Genomic DNA, 24,843 nt, shown 5'->3' on the forward strand with positions numbered 1-24,843 from the left:
AAAGTATAGAGTATTAAAGTCAGGAAACTGGCCTCAAGAAATGCCCGTGGTTGTCCTTGCAACCCTCTGGGGAGGAACATGGCTCTGCTTCCCTGCTGTTCTCAGACTCGTGAGCCAGGCTGTTTCAGGAGAATATACACTGGTCAAGGAGAGGAAGCATACGACAAATGTTACACCTGCTTTCTTCCTCTACATCTCTGTGCCACATGAAGACCAGTTAGGAGAAAACTAAACCCGCAGACCCTTACTGAAAACTGATCTAACTGGGTGGCTCAACCTCTGGTTAGCTGTTTAATGGGAGAATAAACCTGCAGTTACTTTTGTGTCTCCCTCCATAAGTCATTTAGTATTATGAAAAGACTTAACTTCTGCATCAGCTACAAAAGTGGAAAACAAACGGTATCAACTGAAAACTTCATTTAATCATGGCCCGAGGAATTGCCAGTGGATCACTGGAAAGAAACTCTAAGCACAAGCTATCTTTTATATTAAGCAAACCCTGTGGCTGCCACCAGATAATGCAAAATAACTATATGGCAAAGAAGCCTGCAGATAGGCACATCAGCGACAGGCAGAAGGCTGGCAGCTGCCAAAACCCACTGCACCTTCATGTAGACCTCTTGGCATTTAACATTTGCCCTTTGGCATGGAGGAAATGTGTCACAAGAAGCATTAAGCAACTTCATTTAGACAGGAAAGGAGTCCTCTGTTGCAGGATGTGAGGCAGACATTGCCATTCCCTACTGAGTAATTTTCATGGTTAAAACTGATGAAGACATTCCCCACCAGGCACTCACCTACAGAACACAGTGTGCAGGCTTGCTATAGCTGGTGTGACCTGCACAATGCGTAAATGCAGTGTCTTCTGTCAGGCTTATTACCTTCTTTACTCCTCTGCTGAATTTCCAGGACATCCAAAATCCCTAACATCAACATTTCCTTCTGGGAACATTTTATATCCTTTCCTTTCAGGGAAAAAGTGTACATGGACATTTGACAGGACAATGAAATTGTATAGCAAGTCCTTCTTATTGAAAAGCAACTGTGGGCCACTTTTTAAAGATATTTACCCTTCTAGTGGGAGTTCCTGGTAGTATCAAACCAAACTTGAGTTAAACCAAACTAGTCATGCTTTGAGAGTGGTGGTTAACATTATCATTTACTTCTTCTGCAGGACTAGTGATGAAGGAGATTCCCATTGCAGCATCATGGCCTGAATTTTCCAGTAAAATCACACCTCACCTTTTTGAATGCCCTTCCACAACAGCTCAGAGTTAAGTGCTAGAATTTAGCCTCAGGGAGGCCTTTTAATAAACATTAATTGTAAAGGAGAAGCATACTTTCTACTTCAGGAGAGCTGAAACTTTCCTTTTAGTTTGCCTATACAGTCATACTGTGTATAGTACAAGTGTTGCCATAGAATCACAACATACGTAAACCTGGGCAACAGATCATGCAAACAGACATAATCGTAATAATGCAGTGTATAAACAAACAGAAAGAAAATTCCACTGCAACTAAATTACATATACTACAAATATACTACAACAGGTCTGTACTCATCAGATAGACCTGTTGCAGTAATTTCTGTGCCAGCTATGAAAGAAACTTGGTAGCATAGCTGAACATAAAAATGAGGTTCAATAAATTTCAGGGCCTGCACAAAATGAGTCAGATAGTAATTATTACATTAAAAAATAGCAGCCATTTGTTAACCTCAGGAAATTCTCAGATATGGGGAACAATCTTTGATGAGAGAAATATGGATTTAATAGGTGGACTACTTGATGGATAAAAAAATGGCTGGATTGCCACATGCAAAGAGTTATAATCGAAAGCTCAATGTCCTAATGGAAACCAGTAGAGTGGTGTCCCTCAAGGGTCCATACTGGGATCAATACTGGTTAATATCTTCATCAGTTACATAGGCAGAGGGATTGAGTGCACCTTCAGCAAGTCTGCGGATGACACCAAGCTGAGTGGTGGCATTAATTTGCTTGAGGGAAAGGATGCCATCCAGACGGACTTTGACACACTCGGGGACTGCACCCGTGTGAACCTCATGAAGTTCAACAAGGCCAAGTGCGACGTCTTGCACCCGAGCTGCGGCAATCCCCAGTATCAGTGCAGACTGGGGGGTTGCCGGATGATTGATTGAGAGCAGCCCTGCAAAGAAGGACTTGGGAAGGTACTGGTGGATGAAAAGTCACACATGAGCCCACAATGTGCGCTCGCAGCCCAGACAGCCCAGAAAGCTGAGGTTCCCAGAACATGGAAGACATGGACATGTTGGAGTGGGTCCCGAGGAGGACCACAAAGATGATCAGAGGGCTGGAGCACCTCTCCTATGAAGACAGGCTGAGAGAGCTGGGCTTGTTCAGCCTGAAGAAGAGAAGGTCCCAGGGCAATGTTACCGCAGCTTTTCAACATATAAAAGAATTCATCCTCCCTCACAGGTTATTGCTCTTTGATTATGGGTGCTTGCAGACATGTTGCTGACACAAGGCTGTTACTATCAGCTGCAGGTGATGGGCAGCAGAAACAGTTGGGATAGAGGCCTCAATATTTAATAATTTTTATAATTCTCATGGTTTTCTGGGAAAATTTTAAGATTTGTTGTTTGACAATTCACCTCCATAAAATGTTGGAAAAGCTGAAGTGGTTAAAAAGCAGAGTCATAACTCCAGGTTAAGTATAAAAATTCCATGGTGCATATCAATTCCTTCTTGACCTAGACTCCTTCAGCACCTCTCTCTCAAGAAATTCACTGTGATCTGTCTAATGCCTTCATGACTTGAGACAATCTCTGTCACCCTAGACTCACCCATGCCCATGCAGGTCTGTAGCTCAATGGGTAATAGCAGTACTAATGGAAACCCTGCAGCAGATTTCCTGTGCACATCATGCAACCTCCTCAGCAACATGACAGAAGAGTAACCAGTGAAATGTACAGACCCACTGTGCAGGCACAGTGCAAACATCTCTCTCCAAAACATCTTAGAGGTTGCCTTCTTCTAACAGGTCAGAGCAATGCATTACTATGAAGACCCTTCAGACTGCCACCCTTCCCTCCCAGGTAGTTTACTGCAGTATGATACCTGTCATACACATGCTAAATAAACTAGAAATTAGAAACCAAAATAGAAAAGGCCTCAAAGAGGGAGGTTCAGCCAGTACAGATGTCCAGCAGGCAACAATTTAATTTTCCAGCAAGTTTCAAAATTAAGTTTGTTTTTTTTTCTCTCTCTTTCTACAGAATCGTTTGAACATTTTCAAACCATGGACTTATTCTGAAACTTCTACTGCGCAGGGTTTCACCTAGAGCTCTTCCTTTCTTCTCACTTTCTTTCAGTAGCAAACAGAGATACCTTAGCTGACAAGTGGGTGCCACGTGCAATCTTGCAGTAAGTAGCTAGGTAATTTCTTTTAAAAATAGTGGACTAACTTGCAGGCTGAGTAGAGGCATAGCAGTGAAGTCCCCTTCTAAGTGCAGAATTAACAAAAAACACAAAATGGCATATCAAAAAGAAACAGCACAAAAGCTAAGTGACAATGGAAAGGCTAACTAACGGAAAAAGATCTAGATGACCCAGCACATGAAGAGATTGGAGTCCTCAGCTAGTAAGGCATGATTGATCATATAACTCTATTTTTGGCCTGAACACCCATCAGCTGTAAAGTCTACTCCAAATTCATGAGTGCTTTTTTATATAAGAACAAACACCGATTACAGCTCTTTGGTTTCTACCTACATGTGGTGATCAAACTCCACATACCACTCATCTTATTTCCATATATGACAACTTTACTGTGCAAAGTTCTCTCATTTTTTTCAAACAAACTACAGTTAATGCCCTAATAACTCTCCAGTTTGACACTTTCAGTTTAAAATAGACACTGGAAGAGGCTATATTTAGAGAGCAATCTTGGTATAAATCTTCTCATGTTTCCACTTAAGCACACAAGAATATTCTTGGCCAGGAAAGAAATCCCTCTGCAGAAGGCCATGCAAGAATTAAGCTGCAAAGCAATGGCTATATAGGAACTAGTAAAGATTCATGCATTTGAACTCCTCCTGCTTGTAATAACTAAACTTCAACTAATCTTATACAAAGCAACATCTTAGAATAGCGTTGCCTAGCTGTATGTATACATATTCAAAATTCTGCAGCTCACCCTGCTTGAAATGCTGTAAGCAACAGCTTAAAAATAAGCATTCATATAGCTACATGTAACTTTTCTAGGATATACATGAAGCTGTTTATTACTGGTTTGCTGACAGTAAGTACTTTGAAGCTGAATCTGCAACTGCAGAGACAGATGCTAAGCAAACCAGTATGCTGACACAGACTTGTAGACAGACTTTGTTCTGCATACTGACAGATTTTATCATTATTTGTGCCCTGGACCTTATCATATCTCCAAGGCATATCTCCAAGGGACAAAAAAAAAAAAATCAGATAAATCTCTTTTTCTTAAACATATTTATTTTTGCTATATTGGGTACACTTTAAAAATCCGGGTACCAGGATGCTTGTATTTACAGTTTTCATTACATTTCTAGCACTCAAGGTAGCCTTTCCTTCCCTTTACAAGAACTTAGAAATTTAAACTAGCATAAATTAGTTTACATTCAGAAAAACCATAATCATTTATCTCCTGATTACTGGGAAGGCTCCGAATTTGTTTGCAGCCATGGGAGTATATTTCTGCTTAAGTAACGGCGCAAAGCATGAGCAGTACTAAAAGCTCATTTTCTTGCTGCCTGTATTGAGTCAATTTTCTACCAAACACTTAAGGAAGGCACCAAACTGTAGGGCTCTGTAATGTAAAATTACTCACTGTAGAGTAGAAGCAAGATATAAAAACAATGGCATTATACAAGCTCTGCTACAGTTTCTCACTGTTGCTCTGTCATAAACATACGTGACAAAACTGGCTATCACCTTACACTTGGGTACTCAGATATGATTTTCCTGGGATAAAAAAGGTCTCAGTAATACTGTGAAGCATGGTGTGACACACAGAAATGTGTCTTCAAGTATCTTGTCTTGTAGTTCCAGCCCCAACTTAGAGCTTATAAATTTTTGTGACTGCTTGCCACAAGTGTTTACACATTTAAAGAATACACTTCTCTGGGACCTGGCACATGGGGAAGGAGAGAAGAAGGGATTCGCAAAAAGTTGACAACAGTAATAAATACTGATAATGAACTCTAGGTCATCTTGGGGACATACGGCTTGGGAGAATTAAGGCTTTTATTTCCCAAACAGATGCAAAGCAGACAACGTAGACATCTACGTCTGTTTCATCACTTGCCTGAACCTATTCTGATGAGCTGAGAGCAACTCAAGAGTCTACATCCATTCATTCATCTGCCTCCCTGCTGACTCCACTAAACAGTAATGCCAATTACTGCCAACTCTGTCTTATGGCCTTAAATGAACTCGTCACTTTGGCTAAACAGCTGCGAGATGGTACTTCCAGTCAAGAACGTTCATTTGCAGAATGGTCTGCCAAGAGTGATTAGATGGAGCAGAACTGCCTTGCTAAAGCTTCTTCAGGATAACAACTATGTGTAAAACAGCACACGCCAAAGACAGTAAGTCTTTAAATGTGAATTACTAAAAAAGGTAGGAAATGATGAACAGACCTCTTTGCAAAATGCATTAGTGCGCTGCACCTTAACTTACCTGTTTCCTATGAAACCTTGCAGCCATGAGCATTAGAACAATTCAGCTACATGATAAAGAAGCCCCCAAAATACCAGTAAGGAACAACTTCTTCATATGCTGTTAACAACAATTAAGAGATCCTTCACCTAACAGGACCTACAGCAAACTATCAAGTCTTCTCTTGAACCAGTGGGCAGAGATTTCAATATACACATACACATAAATGGATTCAGACATACACATATATGTCAATATTCTCTTTAATTCTTACGTTACAAAGTACCAGAAATTCTTATGTTCTCCATTGTGGGTGGAGGTCTGTCTGAAAGGCCACTGCAGTGGGGCTTTTGTTAGCTTTCAGTCAAAAATATGAAGTTACCACAGAATCACAGACTGGTTGAGTTTGAAAGGGAACTCTGGGGGTCATCTGGTTCAAGAGCCACCTAGAGCAGAGCCATGTAGAGCAAATTGCCCAGGACCATGTCCAAATGGCTTTTGAGTATCTCCAAGGATGGAGACTGCACTACCTTCCAGCCACCTTCACAGTGAAAAAAGTGTTTCCTGATGTTCAGAGGGAGCCTCCTATACTTCAGTCCATGCCTGTTGTCTCTGGTTTTGTTATGGGGCACCACTGAAAACAGCCTGCCTGTGTCCTCTTTGAACCTTCAAAGAATCATAGAATCATAGAATAGTTAGGGTTGGAAAGGACATTAAGATCATCTAGTTCCAACCCCCCTGCCATGGGCAGGGGCACATAACACTGAACCATGCCACCCAAGGCCTCATCCAACCTGGCCTTGAACACCGCCAAGGATGGAGCACTCACAAACTCCCTGGGCAACCCATTCCAGTGCCTCACCACCCTCACACTAAAGAATTTCGTCCTTAGATCCAATCTAAACTTGCCCTGTTTAAGTTTGAACCCATTACCCCTTGTTCTGTCACTACAGTCCCTGATGAAGAGTCCATCCCTAGCATCCTTGTAGGCCCCCTTCAGATACCGGAAGGCTGCTCTGAGGTCTCCACGCAGCCTTCTCTTCTCCAGGCTGAACAGACCCAACTTTCTCAGCCTATCTTCATATGTGAGGTGTTCCAGTCCCTTGATCATCCTCGTGGCCCTCCTGTGGACTTGTTCCAACAATTCCATGTCCTTTTTATGTTGAGGACACCAGAACTGCACACAATACTCCAAGTGAGGTCTCACGAGAGCAGAGTAGAGGGGCAGGATCACCTCCTTCGACCTGCTGGTCACGCTCCCTTTGATGCAGCCCAGGATACAGTTGGCTTTCTGGGCTGTGAGCGCACACTGAAGCCAGCTCATGTTCATTTTCTCATTGACCAACACCCCCAAGTCCTTCTCTGCAGGGCTGCTCTGAATCTCTTCTCTGCCCAACCTGTAGCTGTGGCTGGGATTGCTCTGACCCAGGTGTAGGACCTTGCACTTGGCATGGTTAAACTTCATAAGGTTGGCATCAGCCCACCTCACAAGCGTGTCAAGGTCCCTCTGGATGGCATCCCTTCCCTCCAGCTTATCAACCGAACCACACAGCTTGGTGTCATCAGCAGACTTGCTGAGGGCGCACTCAATCCCACTGTCCATGTCACCAACAAAGATGTTGAACAAGACCGGTCCCAACACCGATCCCTGAGGGACACCACTTGTTACTGGTCTCCAGCCGGACATCGAGCCATTGACCACAACTCTTTGCGTGCGGCCATCCAGCCAGTTCTTTATCCACCGAGTGGTCCACCCATCAAATTGATGTCTCTCCAGTTTAGAGACAAGGATGTCGTGTGGAACAGTGTCAAAGGCTTTGCACAAATCCAGGTAGATGACATCAACTGCTCTGCCCCTGTCCATCAATTTCATAGCCCCATCATAGAAGGCCACCAAATTGGTCAGGAACCTTCACGTATTTATATTTATTTATATAAGATCACCTTTGAGCCTTCTTTTCTCCAAACTGAACAGTTCCAGCTCTATGACTTTCCTCATAGGAGAGATGCTCCAGTTTCTTTGCCATCTTCATGACCCTTCATTGAGCTCTCTCCAGTATGTCTGTACCTTTTTTCTCTTGGGGAGGTCAGAACTTGACACAATATTCCAGACAGGGTTTCTGCAGTGCTGAACAGATGGGAAGGATCACCTCACTTGACCTGCTGGCAACACTCCTCCTAATGCAGCCCAGGACACCATTAGTCGCCTTTGCTGCAAACGCACATTTCTGGGCCATGTTCAACTTTGTATTCACCAGGACCTGCAGGTCCTTTTCTGCCAAGCTGCTTTCTAACTAGGCAACCCCCAGCATATGTTCTGTCACAGTGTTGCTCCTCCCCAGGTGCACTTTTCCTTGTTGAACTTCATGAGGTTTCTGACAGCCCATTTCTCCAGCCTGTTCAAGTACCACCGGAGGCAAGTATGCCAACCCCCCATGCACCAGTCTCTCCTCTCAGTTTTGTGTCATCATCACATTTCATGACAGTATACCCTACCCTATCATCCAGATCATTGATAAGGATGCTGAACAGGATAGAACCCAGTATTGACCCCTGGAATAAACCACTAGTGACTGGCCTCCAATCAGGCTTCGATCCAGTAATCACCACCCTCTGGGCTGGGCCCAACCATTCAACCAGTTTTCAATCTTCATCAGCTTCTCTATGAGGTTTTTACAGGTATAAAAAGTCAAACAAACAAAAAAACCCAAACAGAACTTCCAGGTATGTGAAATGTAAATAGGTGCAAAAAGTATTGAAAAAGTTTCAAGTTAAGACTTTCCTTGTTCTTCAGCTTCTTCTCATTTCTTATAATGCTACAGCCTCAGCAGCTGTTTCCAGTTACTTCTCCAGGAAGAGAAGCATAGACTTCCTATTTCTAAACTGATCTCAGCTAAGGTGCCTTTATACAACAAAGAGACAAATTGGGTTTTTTTCCATCTGAAAATATTTTTAAAGTATGCTTTTCAGCATTTCCACTGAAATCTGGAGAATTACTTCCTTTGATGAGTTTAGTTAGTCAGCGAATTGTAGCATTGACTAACACTATTGCACATGGCGGCTGCAGATAAAAAAAATCTCAGAAGCTAATATAATGGGAAAACTACAGAACAAAAGGGAACACACCCAACTAGTTTCAACTGGTTTTAGCTTCTTTTTTTCAATAAGCTCTCAAAGATTTCCACTTGATAGCACCCTATATAATCAGACTATTAGTGTATTTTCAGGATGATAGTATTACAACTCTGAACAGTCTGTACCATATGCAAGGTCTTTTTTACTAGTAGAAATGTTTCCTTCAGCACAAGCACAAGCTCATCTTTCCTCACTACAGATCCTGACTCACATTAGAAACTGACCAAAATTTATACTGAAAATTGACAGTGCTGAAAATAACTACGTAGTGTAACACATGACCCCTGCAATGACCACAAAGAACTGCCTGTTACCAGTTTTACTGATACAAAAACTCCCTCCATGCAGGCACCCTGAAATTCCTAAAAAGAAACTTTAGGTCAATTCATTGAAATTTTTAATTTTTTAAGAAAACTGAAAACATTTCTAGCTGTTTTCAGCAAATGATTTTGCATGTTTGTACTTGTTTTCATCAAATTTCAACCGTATTTGCATAGTCAGTATCCAATCTGTTTATAACAGAAGCTGAAAACATACTATTTAACTACCTATTAATGGAGAAGATAACCGTACAAATCTAGATTGATTTCCTAATCCTGGGCTCTATCCATCTCCATCAGACCCAAATGTGACAGCTGTGATTTCAGCCAGGAAGCCGTATCTCACCCTCCAGCATTTGTCTGAGATGTGCTCAGATCCCCACAGCCTTTCAAGCAAACTGACGGTAGAGCCACCTTGCACACGTGCAAGCTGCAGTGGTGCGACTGCAGTCTCTCTAGATGGGCTGTGCAACCAATATGCGCTGTTGCATTACAAATTACAGCTAGCCCAGGGCTAGTTGAGGGCTCATACTGAGTAGCTGCTACACAGGTGCACAGATGTTTTTCCTGTAAACATGCAGCATTTTGAAACATGAAGCTGCAGTATAATTTTTAGTAAGTGTGGTTTACAGTGCTGTGTCAGTGGTACAGAATTGTACAAGTTGCTCCACCCTACTCATGCGTTAGAAACCTTGTTACGTGGAGGGGATCAGTTTTTCTCTGGGGTTACATGCAAGTTGTTTGACTGAGGTTGTTTGGCCTCCATCACAACTTCTAAAAACTGTTTTGCTATCCTACAGGTTGGGTTTTTTTCCCCAGATTCTACTGGTAAATTACTTATTTGCAGTTGTTTTCATGCAAAACAAAGCCCAGCCTGTTGTTGGGAGTTGCAGGTATATTCAGTAAACACTAATTTTATGTTTATCCTTCCTCATGGCCAGCCACCATGGCTCAGTGTAAAATGCACTAAAACAGCTTGTTGACTCTCTAAGCACTGAATCATTAACAGCTGTATGTGAAAATACACTTCTGAAAACATTACTATCCTGTGGAAGAGAGGAATGCTTTGAAACTCATCTCTCACGCAGTGAGTCACTGATAACAATTCAGGGTTAGTTTGTTCTCCTACTGCAAATGGAAAGCCAAGACTCATCGAAAGTTTCACGCACAGGCAGGTGCTGCTGAAGTCCTCCCTGAACATAAATTGCTCTTGGCCATCGTTTTTTGCACAAGACATGCCTCTAACAATGATCAAAAAGTATGCTAATAACTGTAATTTGGGCATAGTTCCATAAAAACAGTTGTCCAGAAGCCTAGGAGAGAAGATAATACTTGGGCAAGCAAAATGTCTGATTTCCTACTGGTGTCAGCAAGACAAGGAATATGTTAGCTGTGGCAAGGCCTGTTAAGCTGCTGGTGACAAGCTGAACAAGAAAATAGCAAGAAGAAATGAGTTGCTAAAACAAGAGTAGTGGCTGAGTAGTCAAAATGGAGTGTACACGAGGAATGTCACTAAAGAGGTGGAAGAGAAATAAAAGCATGAGAATCTAACTGTACCATAAGCATGTGAGAGTCAGGTTTTTTTTTCCTCCTTGGGAATGACTAGGAAGAAGAGTTCTCACTCTAACTGCAATTATTTTGGCCAGGAAGACAAACATTTTAAGTATCACTCAAAGCAAAACAGACTGTTCCTGTTCTAATAGCTTCTCCACTCTACCACACGGCATTTAGTGCAGAGATACCCAGGTTACAGGTTTGGAAGACCCAAACCAATAAGCTCCCATAGCAGGGTGGATTTATTAGCTGAAAACCTTGCCAGCAAGCAAGCATTGTGGAATGCCAGCCTGGTTCTGCTGCAGCTAGGTACAAGCTGGTGCAAGTCTCCCTCAATTACCCTCTACTTTGCTCCCTATTACAGTTGTCACGAACATGTGAGACCACTTGTCTAATCTTATGGTTGTACAAAGCCAGCAGTGTTACACCTTTTTAATATTTTCAAATTGCTTCGTTGCCTATGTACAGGAAAGTACTGCAGAGAGCTGGAAAAAACCATAAGACTACAGACATCCCAGTCTATCTGCTGGTAATTGAGCACAATGCAGAACACATTGGATATAAATCGTGCTTGCTGTGCAACAAAAGCTAGCATCACCAGTGGTTACCTGTTTCATTGCTTTGCATATTACAAGCGAATGATGTTGCATTCCAAACGAGAGCGATTAGGTAAAAGGAGGTCAGTTTTAAGTCATATAGCACAGCTGTAAATACAAGCTATTTAAATGCTATGCAGGGAGTGTTTAGATTTGAGATTCCTTATGCTGCTGCTCTCATGCTTGACTTATCTGACACTCTGGGATAGCTGTCCTTGCCTCTTGAAATTATTTTCCATCTTAAAGTGTAGTTGAAATGTAGTTATACGATAAGTATGTCCCGAAGGACAAGTTCAGTTTCCTGATGCTGTTGTTAGTGATGATGCTTGCTTACCTGTTTACCATAAACTATTCCCTGGTGGATGCCCATTTTGAGTGTATCACAGAAACAGACTTGGACTAATGCAGCAAAAAGTAGATATGTTTTAGGGAGAAAAAAAATCAGGCTATTTTTTATACATATATCATAATTTATTACACCACTGTTCTGAACACAATCTATCTCTTTTTAAGGATGATTCCCCTTTGGAATACTGCAGAAAGAGAAAACATTATAAACAACTCTGAAATGCACTCTATTAAAATATATCCTTGGATACATGACATTTGAGGTAATACACACTCCCAAAATATTAGAAGTAAAGGAACAGACACAAAACTATACATTTAGAGCTCTCAATGATCATAGGAGAGCCAGACGCACAAGGCAGTATCCACTACCAGTTACAGCTTTAGCAGTTGAGTGCCACATAGCTCATTACAGAACATCAATATCAAAAGTCATTTGACAGCACTCCACAGAAGAGCCGAGGTGATAAGAAGACAAGTGTACAAAATCTGTTGCTCCTACTACTAAAATAGCTCCAAGCCCAGGGCAACTGGCAATGCATGGGAACATTTAATGATCACTTGCATTTTGAAGCTCACTGCTAATATAAAAACCTTACCTTCCTTATGGCTTGCAGTGGTTGGAGACAAATTTATTGTCTTATGCTTAAATCCAGGCAAGCAGATGCGACACAGCAAAATCCATTAATGCAAGTTTGAGATGAAAGCCCAAATGCACATTATTTGTAGCTCTGTTAAACCTGTTTCTGTTAAGATCAGGGAAGATTGAGAACAAAACATGCCCATAGACATAGGCACATCAAATGCTGTACAGATATTCTTGGCAAAAAAACATTGTCCAGAGTCACAGAAAAGACATGCCATAGTTATTGTGTCTAATGAAACTTGTCTGTAATAATGCTAGGAGCTGGATGTTCTTACATTCAAGTTATAGTGGGGTCTGTGCTGGAGAGGGCTGGGAGAAAAGCAAAAAATGCCAAATCCAACCCTGCAGAATGGCTGCAGCAGGCATAAGGCTGTGTTTCCTACTGCCACTTCAAGTGAGTCTACACAGCTTCACTTTTTACTCTACTCAGGATTGCTTCCTATGAGGTACAGCATCTTTGTTTGTTTTACACTTACAAAGCACATGCGTCCTCTGAAATAAATGCACAATTTGGTTAAACAAAATCTCAAGAGTATTTGATGAAATACTATCATACAAAGCTTGACAGTACGTATTAGAATGAACCAGGTCTTCCGCTTGCAAAACATATACTGCTGACACAGAAGTAAATTCCTGTGGAAACCACCCACTATGCACCACCTACAAAGCTTTATGCTCCAACACAACTGGACATGAACTCATGCAAAATATACCTGTAGGTGTTAGTGGTAAGCAACATGGTATTCGAGCTTCTCAGCTATCTCTAAATAACAAAGTAATGATGGATATGGATTTGGTTTCTAAATTTCTCATCTATTAGTTGAGTCCAGGGAGTCTGATCTTTGTCTTATATTCTGTATCTGGATTTGTAAAAATAAATCATCTGTTCAGAGGTATAATGAATGCAAGAATATTTATGGGAGCATGGCTACACCTCTGAAGTTTAAAATGGACCACTGACACCTTGGTTTATGTGTACAAGCTAATCACTTCAAGCTTGCAGATCTTATTGCTGGTCCGCTGATCACACACAAATTCATCTGTTGCTCATCAGATTTCAGAACCAGGATTACGTGATGATGCCCTTTTCCTGAGCAATGACATTACTGTGTTTCTTGTGTAGCTGGTACCCTACAATCACCCACTTCATGAAGCACATTATGTTTGCATGGGATTTCCCAGATTACACCAAAACAGAACTGGCACATTAGGAAACATGCTGCCTCCAGCACCATGCTGTATTTACCCAACCTGGACCATGACCTCAGCTGGGTGTGCTTCTCAGCCATAGGTAATCTTGCAAGAAATATGTATCCTCAGCTGTTTCTATATTTTACATTTTTCTTTGTACAGTGATTGTCTGCTAAAAATCTTTATAATTCTAAAATGCAAGCACTGAGTTAGCAAATGACTGACTCAAAAAGCTGACAGTTAAAAGGAGCACCTTGATGTTAACACTTGAAGGTCCTATTCCTGAATTCAGAGCCATGTAAGAGCTTGAGGCTTACAGAGGGTTTGAGCGAAGCAGAATTTTACGGCAGCACAGGTCCACTAAGTAGGTATCACAGTAAAAGGCCTGATTTGTTTCTAGTGTAGCTGCTATTCTACAAACACCCACTTTGTTAGGGCCTGATCTGCCAGTCTTGAGTGAAGCAGTAAAGAGTGAAATAGCTATCCATTTTAGCATTGACTATTTTGATTTCACTTTCCTTTTGCACTTGACTCAAATGGGCCTTAAAATGCCAGCCAATTATAGGTATAAAAACTTTAGCTAAAAAAAAAAATAATAATAAATCAAATAAACCAAATTTTATTTTTATTATTATTATTGTAAAAGTTCCAAAAGTAAATGCCAAAAAAACCTCTTATTCCAGAAATACCAGCGTATTCAAGAGAAGCCGGAGACATTTAAAAAAGCAGTTGAACCTTAGAAACCTACTTGTTTAAGTGTGAATGCATAGCTGTAAACAAAAGCAGAATTTAGCTTCACACTTCCTTTCTGTTTCTGTCCCTTCAGAAGACACTGGCTTCTTTGGCAACTGAGCAAAAAACTTTCAAGTATGGAGTGGAAATTTCTGGGCAGGATTTTAGTTATATTTACATCATCTTGACAGTTTGGCACAAGACCACACTATTGAGAGATTTGAAAGAGGAAAGAACTTGCACTGCAAGTCAGATAATCCCTACAAGAGATTTGCTGTATATAACTGTATATTACAAGTACTATCTTAAAATAATAAAACAATTTTGAAGCAACACAAGGAGAAGTGCAACAATTCATAGCTAAGCTGCCACTCCCATCCTCAACTTCCTGTGTTGTCCCAGTACATTACCACATGTATGTACACTGACCTGCAAATACCAAGCCTCAGTGCTGCCTAGTATAAATGGAGGACTGTTTTACAAGAAAAAGGATGTTTTACAAGATAAAAGAGTAAAAGAGCATTGAAGGAAGACTAGTTTTGCACACCTGCTACATAGACTTGGATTAACTATTTTCAACTAGATTTAGTTATGATTTCGTGAATATATTTTTGAAGAGGCTAATCCCTTGTGTGCCAAATGTTTGCACAGAACAACTTACTATTATTAAATTACAGACTGCTGAAAAAAGGTTTATAATGGAAATGCTGACAGAACTATGCTATTAAGAGAGCTCGTATACCACATATGCTTCCCGAGTATAACAGCTCAGTTATATATCTCCGAAAAACAAGATGACAGAAGCTGTCTAGCCACTGGTATGCTTATGGTCACATAGAAAAATCAAGCAACAACAACCAAAATAGGGCTCTGTGAGCCAAATAAAAGTAGGCCAGCTAGTGCTGATCCAAATCTCTGATCAAATTCCCCTGATTCTTGAAGCACGGCAGCATGGATGTGCACAACATGAGGCACATCCATTTCTGCAGGTACTCCTCCTAGCATCTCACAGTCCCTTGGAGCTGAATCAATACCACTATCACCTGGCTCTCTGTTAACCGCAAGGAGGAAGCGTGGCTTCCAAGTCAGGTGGCTTAAGAGGGCATGATGTTAACAGGCACAGCTATGAAAGCTGAGACTTCTAAATCTACTAAATTTTACTGAATTTCCACTAGTAACTTAAAAAAATACAGGAAAATCTATGTACACTTAAATAACAAAAATAAAGAGAAAAAGCAATTATTTTATTCATTATATCCTCAAAGCCTCTTCTAAGTTAGCGTTCTCAGTCATTCTCAAACCCTAATGATTAACCTAAGAATTAAGAATTAAGGTGAATTACTTTGGTACAAATCTGAGTACAAATTAGAACAAAAGAATTTTAAAAAGCTTCATTATCAACTGAGTAACAAGTGGAATGACAAAACTGGACCAGTCAGTTTCGAATAGAGAACAGATGAGGGTGAATAAGGGCAGTCCATTTCTTTGTATCTGTACTCACCTTGTCATTATTCTTGCCACCTGCTCTAGAGCTTAAAGACTTTGAAAACACATAGTCCCTTTTAGTGTGTGAGCACAGCTTTCTTTTTTATGAATCACATTGTCACCAACACACTGTAAGCAAGACTGGTTTTTTTTAACCAAGTTATAACCATGTTGTATTTATTTTTGTTCAGTCTTTGGTTTGCTCCCATTGATTCTGTCAAAACCAAAAGCCTACATGAAGAACTTACAAAGTGAGAGTTACAGTTGCATGAAAGCTCTGTACAGTGACTGGGTTTTGTTCTCTCTTTCAACAGTCTTTGTAAAGTCTAAGAAAAATTACTGAGACACTAATGCTTATCTTTTTCCTATTGAACTGTAGCTACCATAAAATGGAGAAAAGTCTTACTTGAATGTGTTGTAAAGATACTCATCACAAAGACTGTCTCCTGCTCTGAGAACAGAGGCACTTGTTCTGTAGAACTCAAAGTATGTTTAGAAAAACAATAATGCAGCTTAATAGGAATTTGACAGGAAGAGAGTAAATTACCTACAGCCGATTACGATGAGAAACCTTTTCCCAACATTAAAGAAATAGGAAGTAAGTTTTGGAGGCATCCTGTAGAAGCCTGAGTATAGACCTGTTCTAGGGCATGGACAGACGGATGCAGGGACGGACAGTCGCCTCCCCGCAGCGCCGGCATATCAGTTGTCAGGGGACTGTCACCCAGATAAAAGAAACTGCAGACGGGACGGATCAGACGGCGCCAGTTTCCCCGCGATAGCTGAGTAGCGCGGCACCGTGCTCCAGCAGTGTAAGGCAGAGAGACCGCACCGCCCCAGGGGGCGACACTAGCGACCAGGGGGAGCTGTACGCGTGAGGTGGGCTGTACTCCTGGGGCAGATGTGCGCTCGGGGGTCTGCAGCGCTCTTACCTTCCCCATGCAGTGCCCAGGGCAGATGCGCGTAGTCCCACTCGTAGCCGCAGGCACTGTCCTCGAAGTTGCACGACCCGGGAGAGAGCAACGCCGCCCCGGCGAGCTGCACAGCTGCAACGACAAAGCGAGTCCCGGTCACAGCCCGGCCGTCCCAGGGGCCATGGGTCGGGAGCCACCGCCGAGCCCGGAGCAGCGCCCACCCCGTGCCCCACGCCACCGTTTACCGTGCGCGGCGAGGAGGCAGAGCCGTAGCATCTTCCGCGCCGGGGGAGCCGGGGCTGGCGCAGTGTGGCGGGCGGGCACGGCGGCCGGGAGCGCGGGGCGCGGCCGTGCCTAACCCGGACAGCCGGCGGCGGCGATAGCTGGTATGAGCGCGGCCCCTCGGCACCCCGTCGGGGCGCAAGGAGCCGAGCCGCGGCCACGGGAGGGGAGGGCAGGGGCGGGGAGGACCCGCGGGCACCCCGGGTGGGCCGCTCCTCCCACGCCCGGCGCGGAGCAGGGTCGGGGGGCCGGAGCTGGAGCGCCATCGAGGACGGGGGACCGCCGCCTCCCAGGGCAACCTGCTGCAGTGCGTCACACCACACAGCAGTGTGCTTTCTTAGGTTTCAGTGGGCTTTCCTAGGTTTCAGTGGGCTTTCCTGTGTTTCAGTTTGTGCCCACAGCCTGGCTGCCACCGCTGAGCGCCACGAAGAAAGCCTGGCGCCGTCTGATGTGATCCACTGTCAGGTGTTTGCACACACCTCAGTAAGATGGCCACTCATGCCCACCTGCAGAAGACAGGTGGCTTCACTGTGCACTCACAGAGTTTTTAAAATCCTGAGTAACTTTGATGTAATTACTTCACATCACTCTTTCTGAATCACCTAGGGCTTTTCCACTTAAATGGACTTAGATACTGCTTCTAGTCAGCTCTGCTAACGGCCCTGGTAATACCTTGCATGATCACTCCAGCCCTTGCCTAGTTCAGGTTTTGCCCATAAAGATTTTTGGCCAACAGTCTTTATTGTGCTTTGGAGGGAAGATGATCAGTGTACATAATCTGCCTGTTTAATACATGACTCCCAGATGTGTTTAATTTGGAAGACATTAGTTTTGTACCTAGAAGAACAGACTCTGTATTCTTATGGGGAGGACATGCTTACTAGCTTTGGGGAACAACAGTGAAAGGTTTATGGAAAGTCTTGTAACCTGCATAAAGTTATTAACTACATTTCCCCCTCTCCTACCCAAGTGTTCCTTGTGCATAAACAGCAGATCCTTAATTTCAGCCAGTCCATTCTAGGATGGTTAGAGTAGCACCTACCTTAGAGATACCCACCGGCAATTTATGGTTTGCTTTGCAATTCCTTCAGTTTTTCCCCAACTGACTCCCCAGCTAACACTGAGATTCCTCATTCATGGGTTTCCAGAGCAACATTCTCAGGTTTCTTGCTCTGATAGTAGTTTACACAATATTTGCTGCATAGTTCACCTTCCAAAAACTCCTAGTGCCCTTTCCCACAGGGGCTACTATACCAGCAGTGCCCTGAACTCTGCTCTGTCATTTGCCTGCACTCTTTACAAAGTTTACAACTGTTTGGTTAGCTTTTGTTTCAGAGCCAAAATCATAGAATCATAGGACAGTTTGAGCTGGAAGGCACCTTAAAGATCATCCAGTTCCAACCCCCCTGCCATGGGCAGGGACGCCTTCTACTAGACCAGGTTGCTCAAAGCCCTGTCCAACCTGGCCTTAAACATTTCTGGGGATGGACATCCACAACTTCTCAGAGCAACCTGCTCCAGTGACTCAGCATCCTCACAATGAAAACTTCTTCTTAATATCTGATCTCAGCCTCACCTCTGTCAGCTTAAATCTATTCCTCCTTGTCCTGTCACTACATGCCCTTATAAAATGCCTCATCCCAGATCCATTTTAGGCCCCCTTTGGGTACTGGAAGCTGCTCTAAGATCTCCCCTGAATCTTCTCCAGGCTGAGCAAGGCCAGCTCTCTCAGCCTATCTCCATAGCAGAGGTGCTCCAGCCCTTTGAGCACCTTCATGGCCTCCTCTGGATTTGCTTGAGCAGGTCCATGCCTCTCTTGTGTTGGGGGCCCCAGAGCTGAACACAGTACTGCAGGTGGGGTCTCTTGAGAGCAGGGTAAGGGGACAGGATCACCTCCTTCGACCTCCTGGTCACGCTCCTCTTGATGCAGCCCAGGATACGGTTGGCTTTCTGGGCTGCGAGCGCACACTGCTGGGCCATGTTCATTTTCTCATCGACCAACACCCCCAAGTCCTTCTCCACAGGACTGCTCTGAATCTCTTCTCTGCCCAGCCTGTAGCTGTGTTTGTTCTTGCCCTGAACCTGATACAAGACCTTGCACTTGGCATGGTTGAAATTCATGAGGTTGGCATCAGCCCACCTCACAAGCGTGTCGAGGTCCCTCTGGATGGCATCCCTTCCCTCCAGCGTATCAACCGAACCACACAGCTTGGTGTTGTCAGCAAACTTGCTGAGGGTGCGCTCAATCCCACTGTCCATGTCACTGACAAAGATGTTGAACAGTGCCAGTCGCAGTACTGATGCCTGAGGAACACCACTCATCACTGATCTCCAGTTGGACATTGAGCTGTTGACTGCAACCCTTTGAGTGTGACCTTCCAGCCAATTCCTTATCCACCGATCAAATCCATGCCTCTCCAATTTAGAAACAAGGATGACTTGCAGGATAATGTTGAATATTTTCTAAACCTTTGGTTGTACTCCTCCAGCATTCCAGCTGGATGAAAACAGCATGTAAGCAAACCTTAGCACCCGCAATAAAATCAGGAAGTTGTTATATTTTCCACTGAATCACTTCCCACATGCAGCCTGTGGAACTGGTGTGTCCAGAAACAGTTTCTGAATGTTAACAAACGTACCCTCTGCCTTCCCAAAGGACACATGGCATGCCTGTCTGGATATATCAGACAAAGAAATTAAGTGGCAGAAATATCTGCCTCTGGCTCCTGCCAGAATGTTTCTTCTCAGCTAGTGACAAAACTTCACCCCTTAAAAACTCATTCAGTTTATATGGGTCTTTAATGAAACTGGTGGTCTTGACCAGCACAGGCACCTTCATTTTGTTTTGTTTTCCTTCAGTTTGACCTGTGGTTTCCAGAACAAGGAGCCTGCCAGCCACTCTTTGAGTTTCTGCTTCAGAGAAAGAAAAGTATCATCACCCCAGAAGAGAGGGCTCCCTCAGCTCTGCTCTGAACTCTGTCGGAAGCTGCATTATCACCTTGACAAAGCTCTCAAAATCTTCCCCTACTGCTTGGATGCCCCATTCTCTCTCCTCCAAGGAATGTGCTGCCCTGATGAGATCCAGGACTTGGTTAATTTTTAACTCAGTTTATACTGTTCTTGTATATCACAGACTCCTTGAGTAGTTTTCCTGTAGAGGGTTCTGCATCAGACTCCAGTCACGTTCTGTGCTCTTCTCATCGGTTTGACTAAGCCCAAAAGGCAAGATTGGCCCTTTAGCCACAGCCTTTTAACTTATTTTGCATTCTCTGTTTAGAAACATAGCATTCCCATAATTCATTCTTTCATGGTATGCAAAATCACAGCTTGTTTACAGACATCAATTGCTTCAGAACCAGTTTCTTCAGAAATAAGGTCAGCTTCCCTTTTTTTTTGCAGGGCTCTGTTTCTCATGCGTATACAGTCAACACTTGTCTATGTTTTCAGTGAGTGACCTCCTTCCCTACAGCTCCTACCTGGTCCCATAGAATCATAGAATCATAGAATAGTTAGGGTTGGAAAGGACCTTGAGATCATCTAGTTCCAACCCCCCTGCCATGGGCAGGGACACCCCACACTAAACCATGTCACCCAAGGCCTCATCCAACCTGGCCTTGAACACTGCCAAGGATGGAGCATTCACAATCTCCCTGGGCAACCCATTCCAGTGCCTCACCACCCTAACAGTAAAGAATTTCTTCCTTAGATCCAATCTAAACTTCCCTTGTTTAAGTTTGAACCTGTTACCCCTTGTCCTGTCACTACAGTCCCTGATGAAGAGTCCCTCCCCAGCATCCTTGTAGGCCCCCTTCAGATACTGCTTCTTAGTTTAATTTATTCCTGATATTCTGGATGAAATATCCTGGTAGGATGCAAAATCTCCTTATGGTCGCATGCCTTCAGCCTTCTGTGAATTACATTCTTTCTCTGAAAAAGGAGTCCAGATATAGAAATGCCTGAAGCTGCCAGCTTTTGCAGTAAGTTACCTCCAAAAAAGTTGAAATGTTGCCTGTGTAGCATCTTCACCTTACTTTTGCATCTGTGCCTTTGTCTGTCCTGCCTTCCCATCTCTGTTGCAGTGTGAACAAAGGCCACACAAATACACAAACTTAAAGCCAAGGAAGTTAGAGGTTAGGAAAAAAAAAAAAAAAAAAATGAAAGAAGAAGAAAGAAAGGAAAATAAAAGGAAGCACATGATGACCTTTTCTGGCTGGCTAGCAAAACTAGGTGGGTTCTCATCAGAATCTGCTTTGGAATCAAATCTGTTGGAATACAGTAAAATGGCTGCTTGCTCAGAAATATGGCACAAAGAGAAAAAAGACAGCTAAAGATGTTGTCCCCTTTCTGATGGAAGTACCATTTTGTTTTAGTCTTTTTAGGTTTTTACTCTCTGTTATGGCTGCCAGTTGCGTAATAATCATGTTTCTTTTGAGATGGCGAAAGCAGACTCCTGTTGAAGAAATAAACAAAATCTGACACACTGCATGCCATAATGTTTTGTTCTAATGCAGTGACAGATTCAAAGTAACTCTTTGAATGATGTATACAGTAACTCCAGACTTGAAGTAGGACAATCAAAAGAAACACTTTGCTTTCTCCTAAAACTATTTTAATTTCTTCTTCCTTTGTTCCAGTACTGTTGCTTCAAGTTTCCTTTGATTGCTTAGTTAAGACTTAATGCATCTCTCAGCAATAACCACTCCAACTGTTACAGAGAAATCAGTTCCCTAGATTTGATCATCAGACACCTCTCTTCCAGTACCTCAATTAGCTCTCCTCTCCCACCCTGTTAAACACAAGCTGCTTGCTTTCACTTTCAAAGCCTTTCATGAACTTCCATCTCCTTGGCTGGCTCTTCCTCAGCACTGACATGAACTTGTACCCCCTTTGATTCTCTCACATATAAGCTCTCCATAATCATCCACATGATTTCTTGTTCTAGTTCAGGTTCCTCCTTAAAAGGTGGTTTGTTTTGTGGGGTTTTGTTTGTTTTTTTACTATGAGACCTGTAAAAGATGATTGACAACAGAGTATGCTGTGTCAAACATAAGTCATGCAGGATTGTTTCCCTGCATTTACTGGCTGGGTCTTTTCACCCCCTGTCCCTTTTCATAGGCAGAAAACTTTTGGGAGAGGCAAGGATTACTTTTATTTATGTTTTTGTACGGAGTCCAGTTTAATAGAGGTACTGTGGTTGCTAATTGCTATGGTAACACAAACAGTAAGAAATAACAAAGAAATCAGGATCATTTCAGTTGTTAAAGCTCAAATACTGAAATCCTGCATCAGCTGTTTATCCAGGCTGCAGACACAGAATACTCGCCAGATCTGACTTGTGGCATACAGTAATGTTTAAAATACATATTTTCATTTTAACAGCATTCTGTTGCTATAGCTAAAGAAGATTTTGCCTATGATTTATCTAGTCAAAGCCATACACACTTATGATTTTGCTTTCTCCCCTGGTCCAGGCTGTCATAGCTGAAATCCTCAGAGAGGTGAACGATCTCATTTCAGGGCATATCTGCTGTGAAGTATTTTTGACAGCTGGCTGACTAGTATCTCTACTTAATCTTTTAGAATAAATGGATTTATTCCTGTTTCAAAGAGAAACAAACTCTTGACAGGTCTTTCAGCCAAACTTTCTGAAGCCAGATATACACACCTGACATGAATTAATTTCAATACCAAGGCAGCTGATTAGCTAAATGTCTCCTGCGGCTTTAAAAAATTTCAATTTTTACACAACATATACATACGGAATTGAGTAGTGCATTACACAGTCTACACCACTTTTGAAGAGCTGGTGACTCAAATAGCGAGCTGATATTGGTTACTTACCAATATGAACTCTCACTATGAACAGGTGAAGTAGCCAATACTTTGTTGTTTCCCTTAATGGTGTTCAAGGTGTTGCAGCTCTTAGCAGGAATGGCTTAGCTGCACATGGAGCAGCTCCTCAGCCATCAACGTTTACAGCTCCGTGTGTTAGACTGGCTATGAACTGGCTACTCCAGGCTTCTGTAAACTCTCAGGACGCAGGGAACTAACAGGAGACATGTGCAGTAGCAGAGATGTGTGTGAATGAGATGTTCTAAAGGGAAAAGGTGTGCAGAAATGTAAATAGGAGTTAATATTTGGAAGGTAAAGGGAAATGCAGTAGATGCAGAGTTTGTGAAGAGATTTGAGAAAATACTTAAAATAATGAGACCAATGATTAGAGCAGATGCATTTTGAAGTGTAATTCAGATTTGCAAATTAATTTAAAGTAACTGGAGAAGGATGATACAGAATTTCTGAAAGCCCAGGTAAGCCAAATTGTGATAATCAAAATAAGTGAAAATCCAGGCAAGGGTCTCAATTCAGTAAATATTAAGATTTACTGAATCAAAAACCTCAGAGTAAAACCTCAAAGTGGCCCACTAGACTCCCTTCCAAGAAGCCTGTACAAGAGGACAAGCCATTTTCCTTAATAGCACATTTTTAAAAGCACTTTGCACCTCATTAACTCACATTTCCTGAAATCCTACGCTGTCCTTTCCTGCTGCTAAATTAATTAGGTTATCCTCTTCAACTCAGGGAGTAACATAATCACGCATATGTTAATCAGGCTACAAAGGAAAACAAATGCCAGAAATGTCATTAATTATTATATATTAGTTTCTGAGGTGTACAAAAGCCTTCTACAAATGGCAGAGTTTAATTCATAAGCACTACCCAGTCTGGTCCTAACTACCCAGGAAATGGGTAAGCCACATTGCTTGTTGCCATTTAAGACAGTGAGTGCAGAGATCAGAAGGCAGCAGAAGGCCAATTATGTCTCTTGTTAAATCCTTTTCTTAAATGACTTGCTTTAAGGACAAAGGTGATCGACAGGCTGCAATTTGCCTTACATTAATTTGACTCCCTTTATATTTCCAGATGAACTGCAGCACCAGAGAAGCACAAGAGCAATGATTAAAGTCTGAGCTCTTGCAAGCTGTCTGCACTCCTAGCTACAGACACCTTCCTCTCCAGTGTTTGTTTTGAAATCCTGGAAAATACACTCAGTAAAAAGATCTCATTGCATGCCCAGGCACATCCAAACTTTCCACTTGTTCTCAGACATTGGACACCGGTACTGGAAAAGGACATCAGGGCTGGACAAGGAAATGAGGTCTTGTAGCACAGTTCAGTGTGCATATTTCAGTCTCCTCATATACATGTGTTAATGTTATTATTTTATGCCTTACATATATGCCTTAATGGTACTATGATTGTGTGTGGCACTTCACAAGTCAAATTAGACAAAAATCCTGGCATCTGTTTTACTTCATATTTATCTTCAATACAAAAAATACCAGTAATTTGATCTGATATAATCAAATCAGCTTAACTTTGTGTTAGTGTATCTTTAGTTCTTATGTCCTTTTTCCATTGCCTCCAGTGCTTCACAATATCAACTGATCTTGCTTATGAGCCAGATTCTGCAGCTGCAGTCTTCTCCATTCTCTGTCATGCTGTAGGAATACTTCCACTGACTTTCACTGGGCTTCTCACAGAGTAAGGTGCAAGTCACTTTAGATCTGTCTTTTTGAGGATACGACTACATACATCACAGAGCAACAACAGAATGATATAGTCATATTTGGTTCAGTTTTGATATCTGGCTTTACTGCAGTAAAAGCAATGCACATACTCATGTCTTTTTTTTCAAAAAATTCTGATGGATTTTATTACTAAAAGAAAGCTAAAGAGAGGCAGGGTAGAAGGTACAGGCAGCCAGTCACTGTGCTGGCTATTTCAGCTACCACATGGCTTATGTGCCATTGGGGGAGGAGGGGGGGGCAACAGAAGAAATGCACCCATAGATGAGCAGGAAAAGGTCCTGGCAGTTTTATTTGATTCTTCTGATTGCTATCACATTGCACTGTTAGCAGCAAACTGCAACTGCCAGCTGAAGCAGTGGAGAAAGCTCTGATCACTGCC

At 42.5% G+C, this 24,843-nt stretch overlaps 1 protein-coding gene across 1 annotated transcript in view; it reads right to left on the reverse strand.

Moving 5' to 3' along the window:
- MAMDC2 (MAM domain containing 2) overlaps window positions 1–16,869 on the reverse strand; it is a gene marked incomplete at both ends in the record, with an annotated part of 66,188 nt that extends 49,319 nt beyond the window's left edge. Inside the window, 2 exons of the mRNA XM_080637467.1 lie at window positions 16,612–16,725; window positions 16,839–16,869. Of these exons, the coding sequence (XP_080493593.1) occupies window positions 16,612–16,725; window positions 16,839–16,869 (145 nt within the window). The remainder of the gene's footprint in view (window positions 1–16,611; window positions 16,726–16,838) is intronic.
- Between the last annotated feature and the right edge of the window lie 7,974 nt (window positions 16,870–24,843).

This window comes from Psittacula echo (genome assembly GCF_963264785.1).
Source record: "Psittacula echo genome assembly, chromosome: Z".
Lineage (NCBI taxonomy): Eukaryota > Metazoa > Chordata > Aves > Psittaciformes > Psittacidae > Psittacula > Psittacula echo.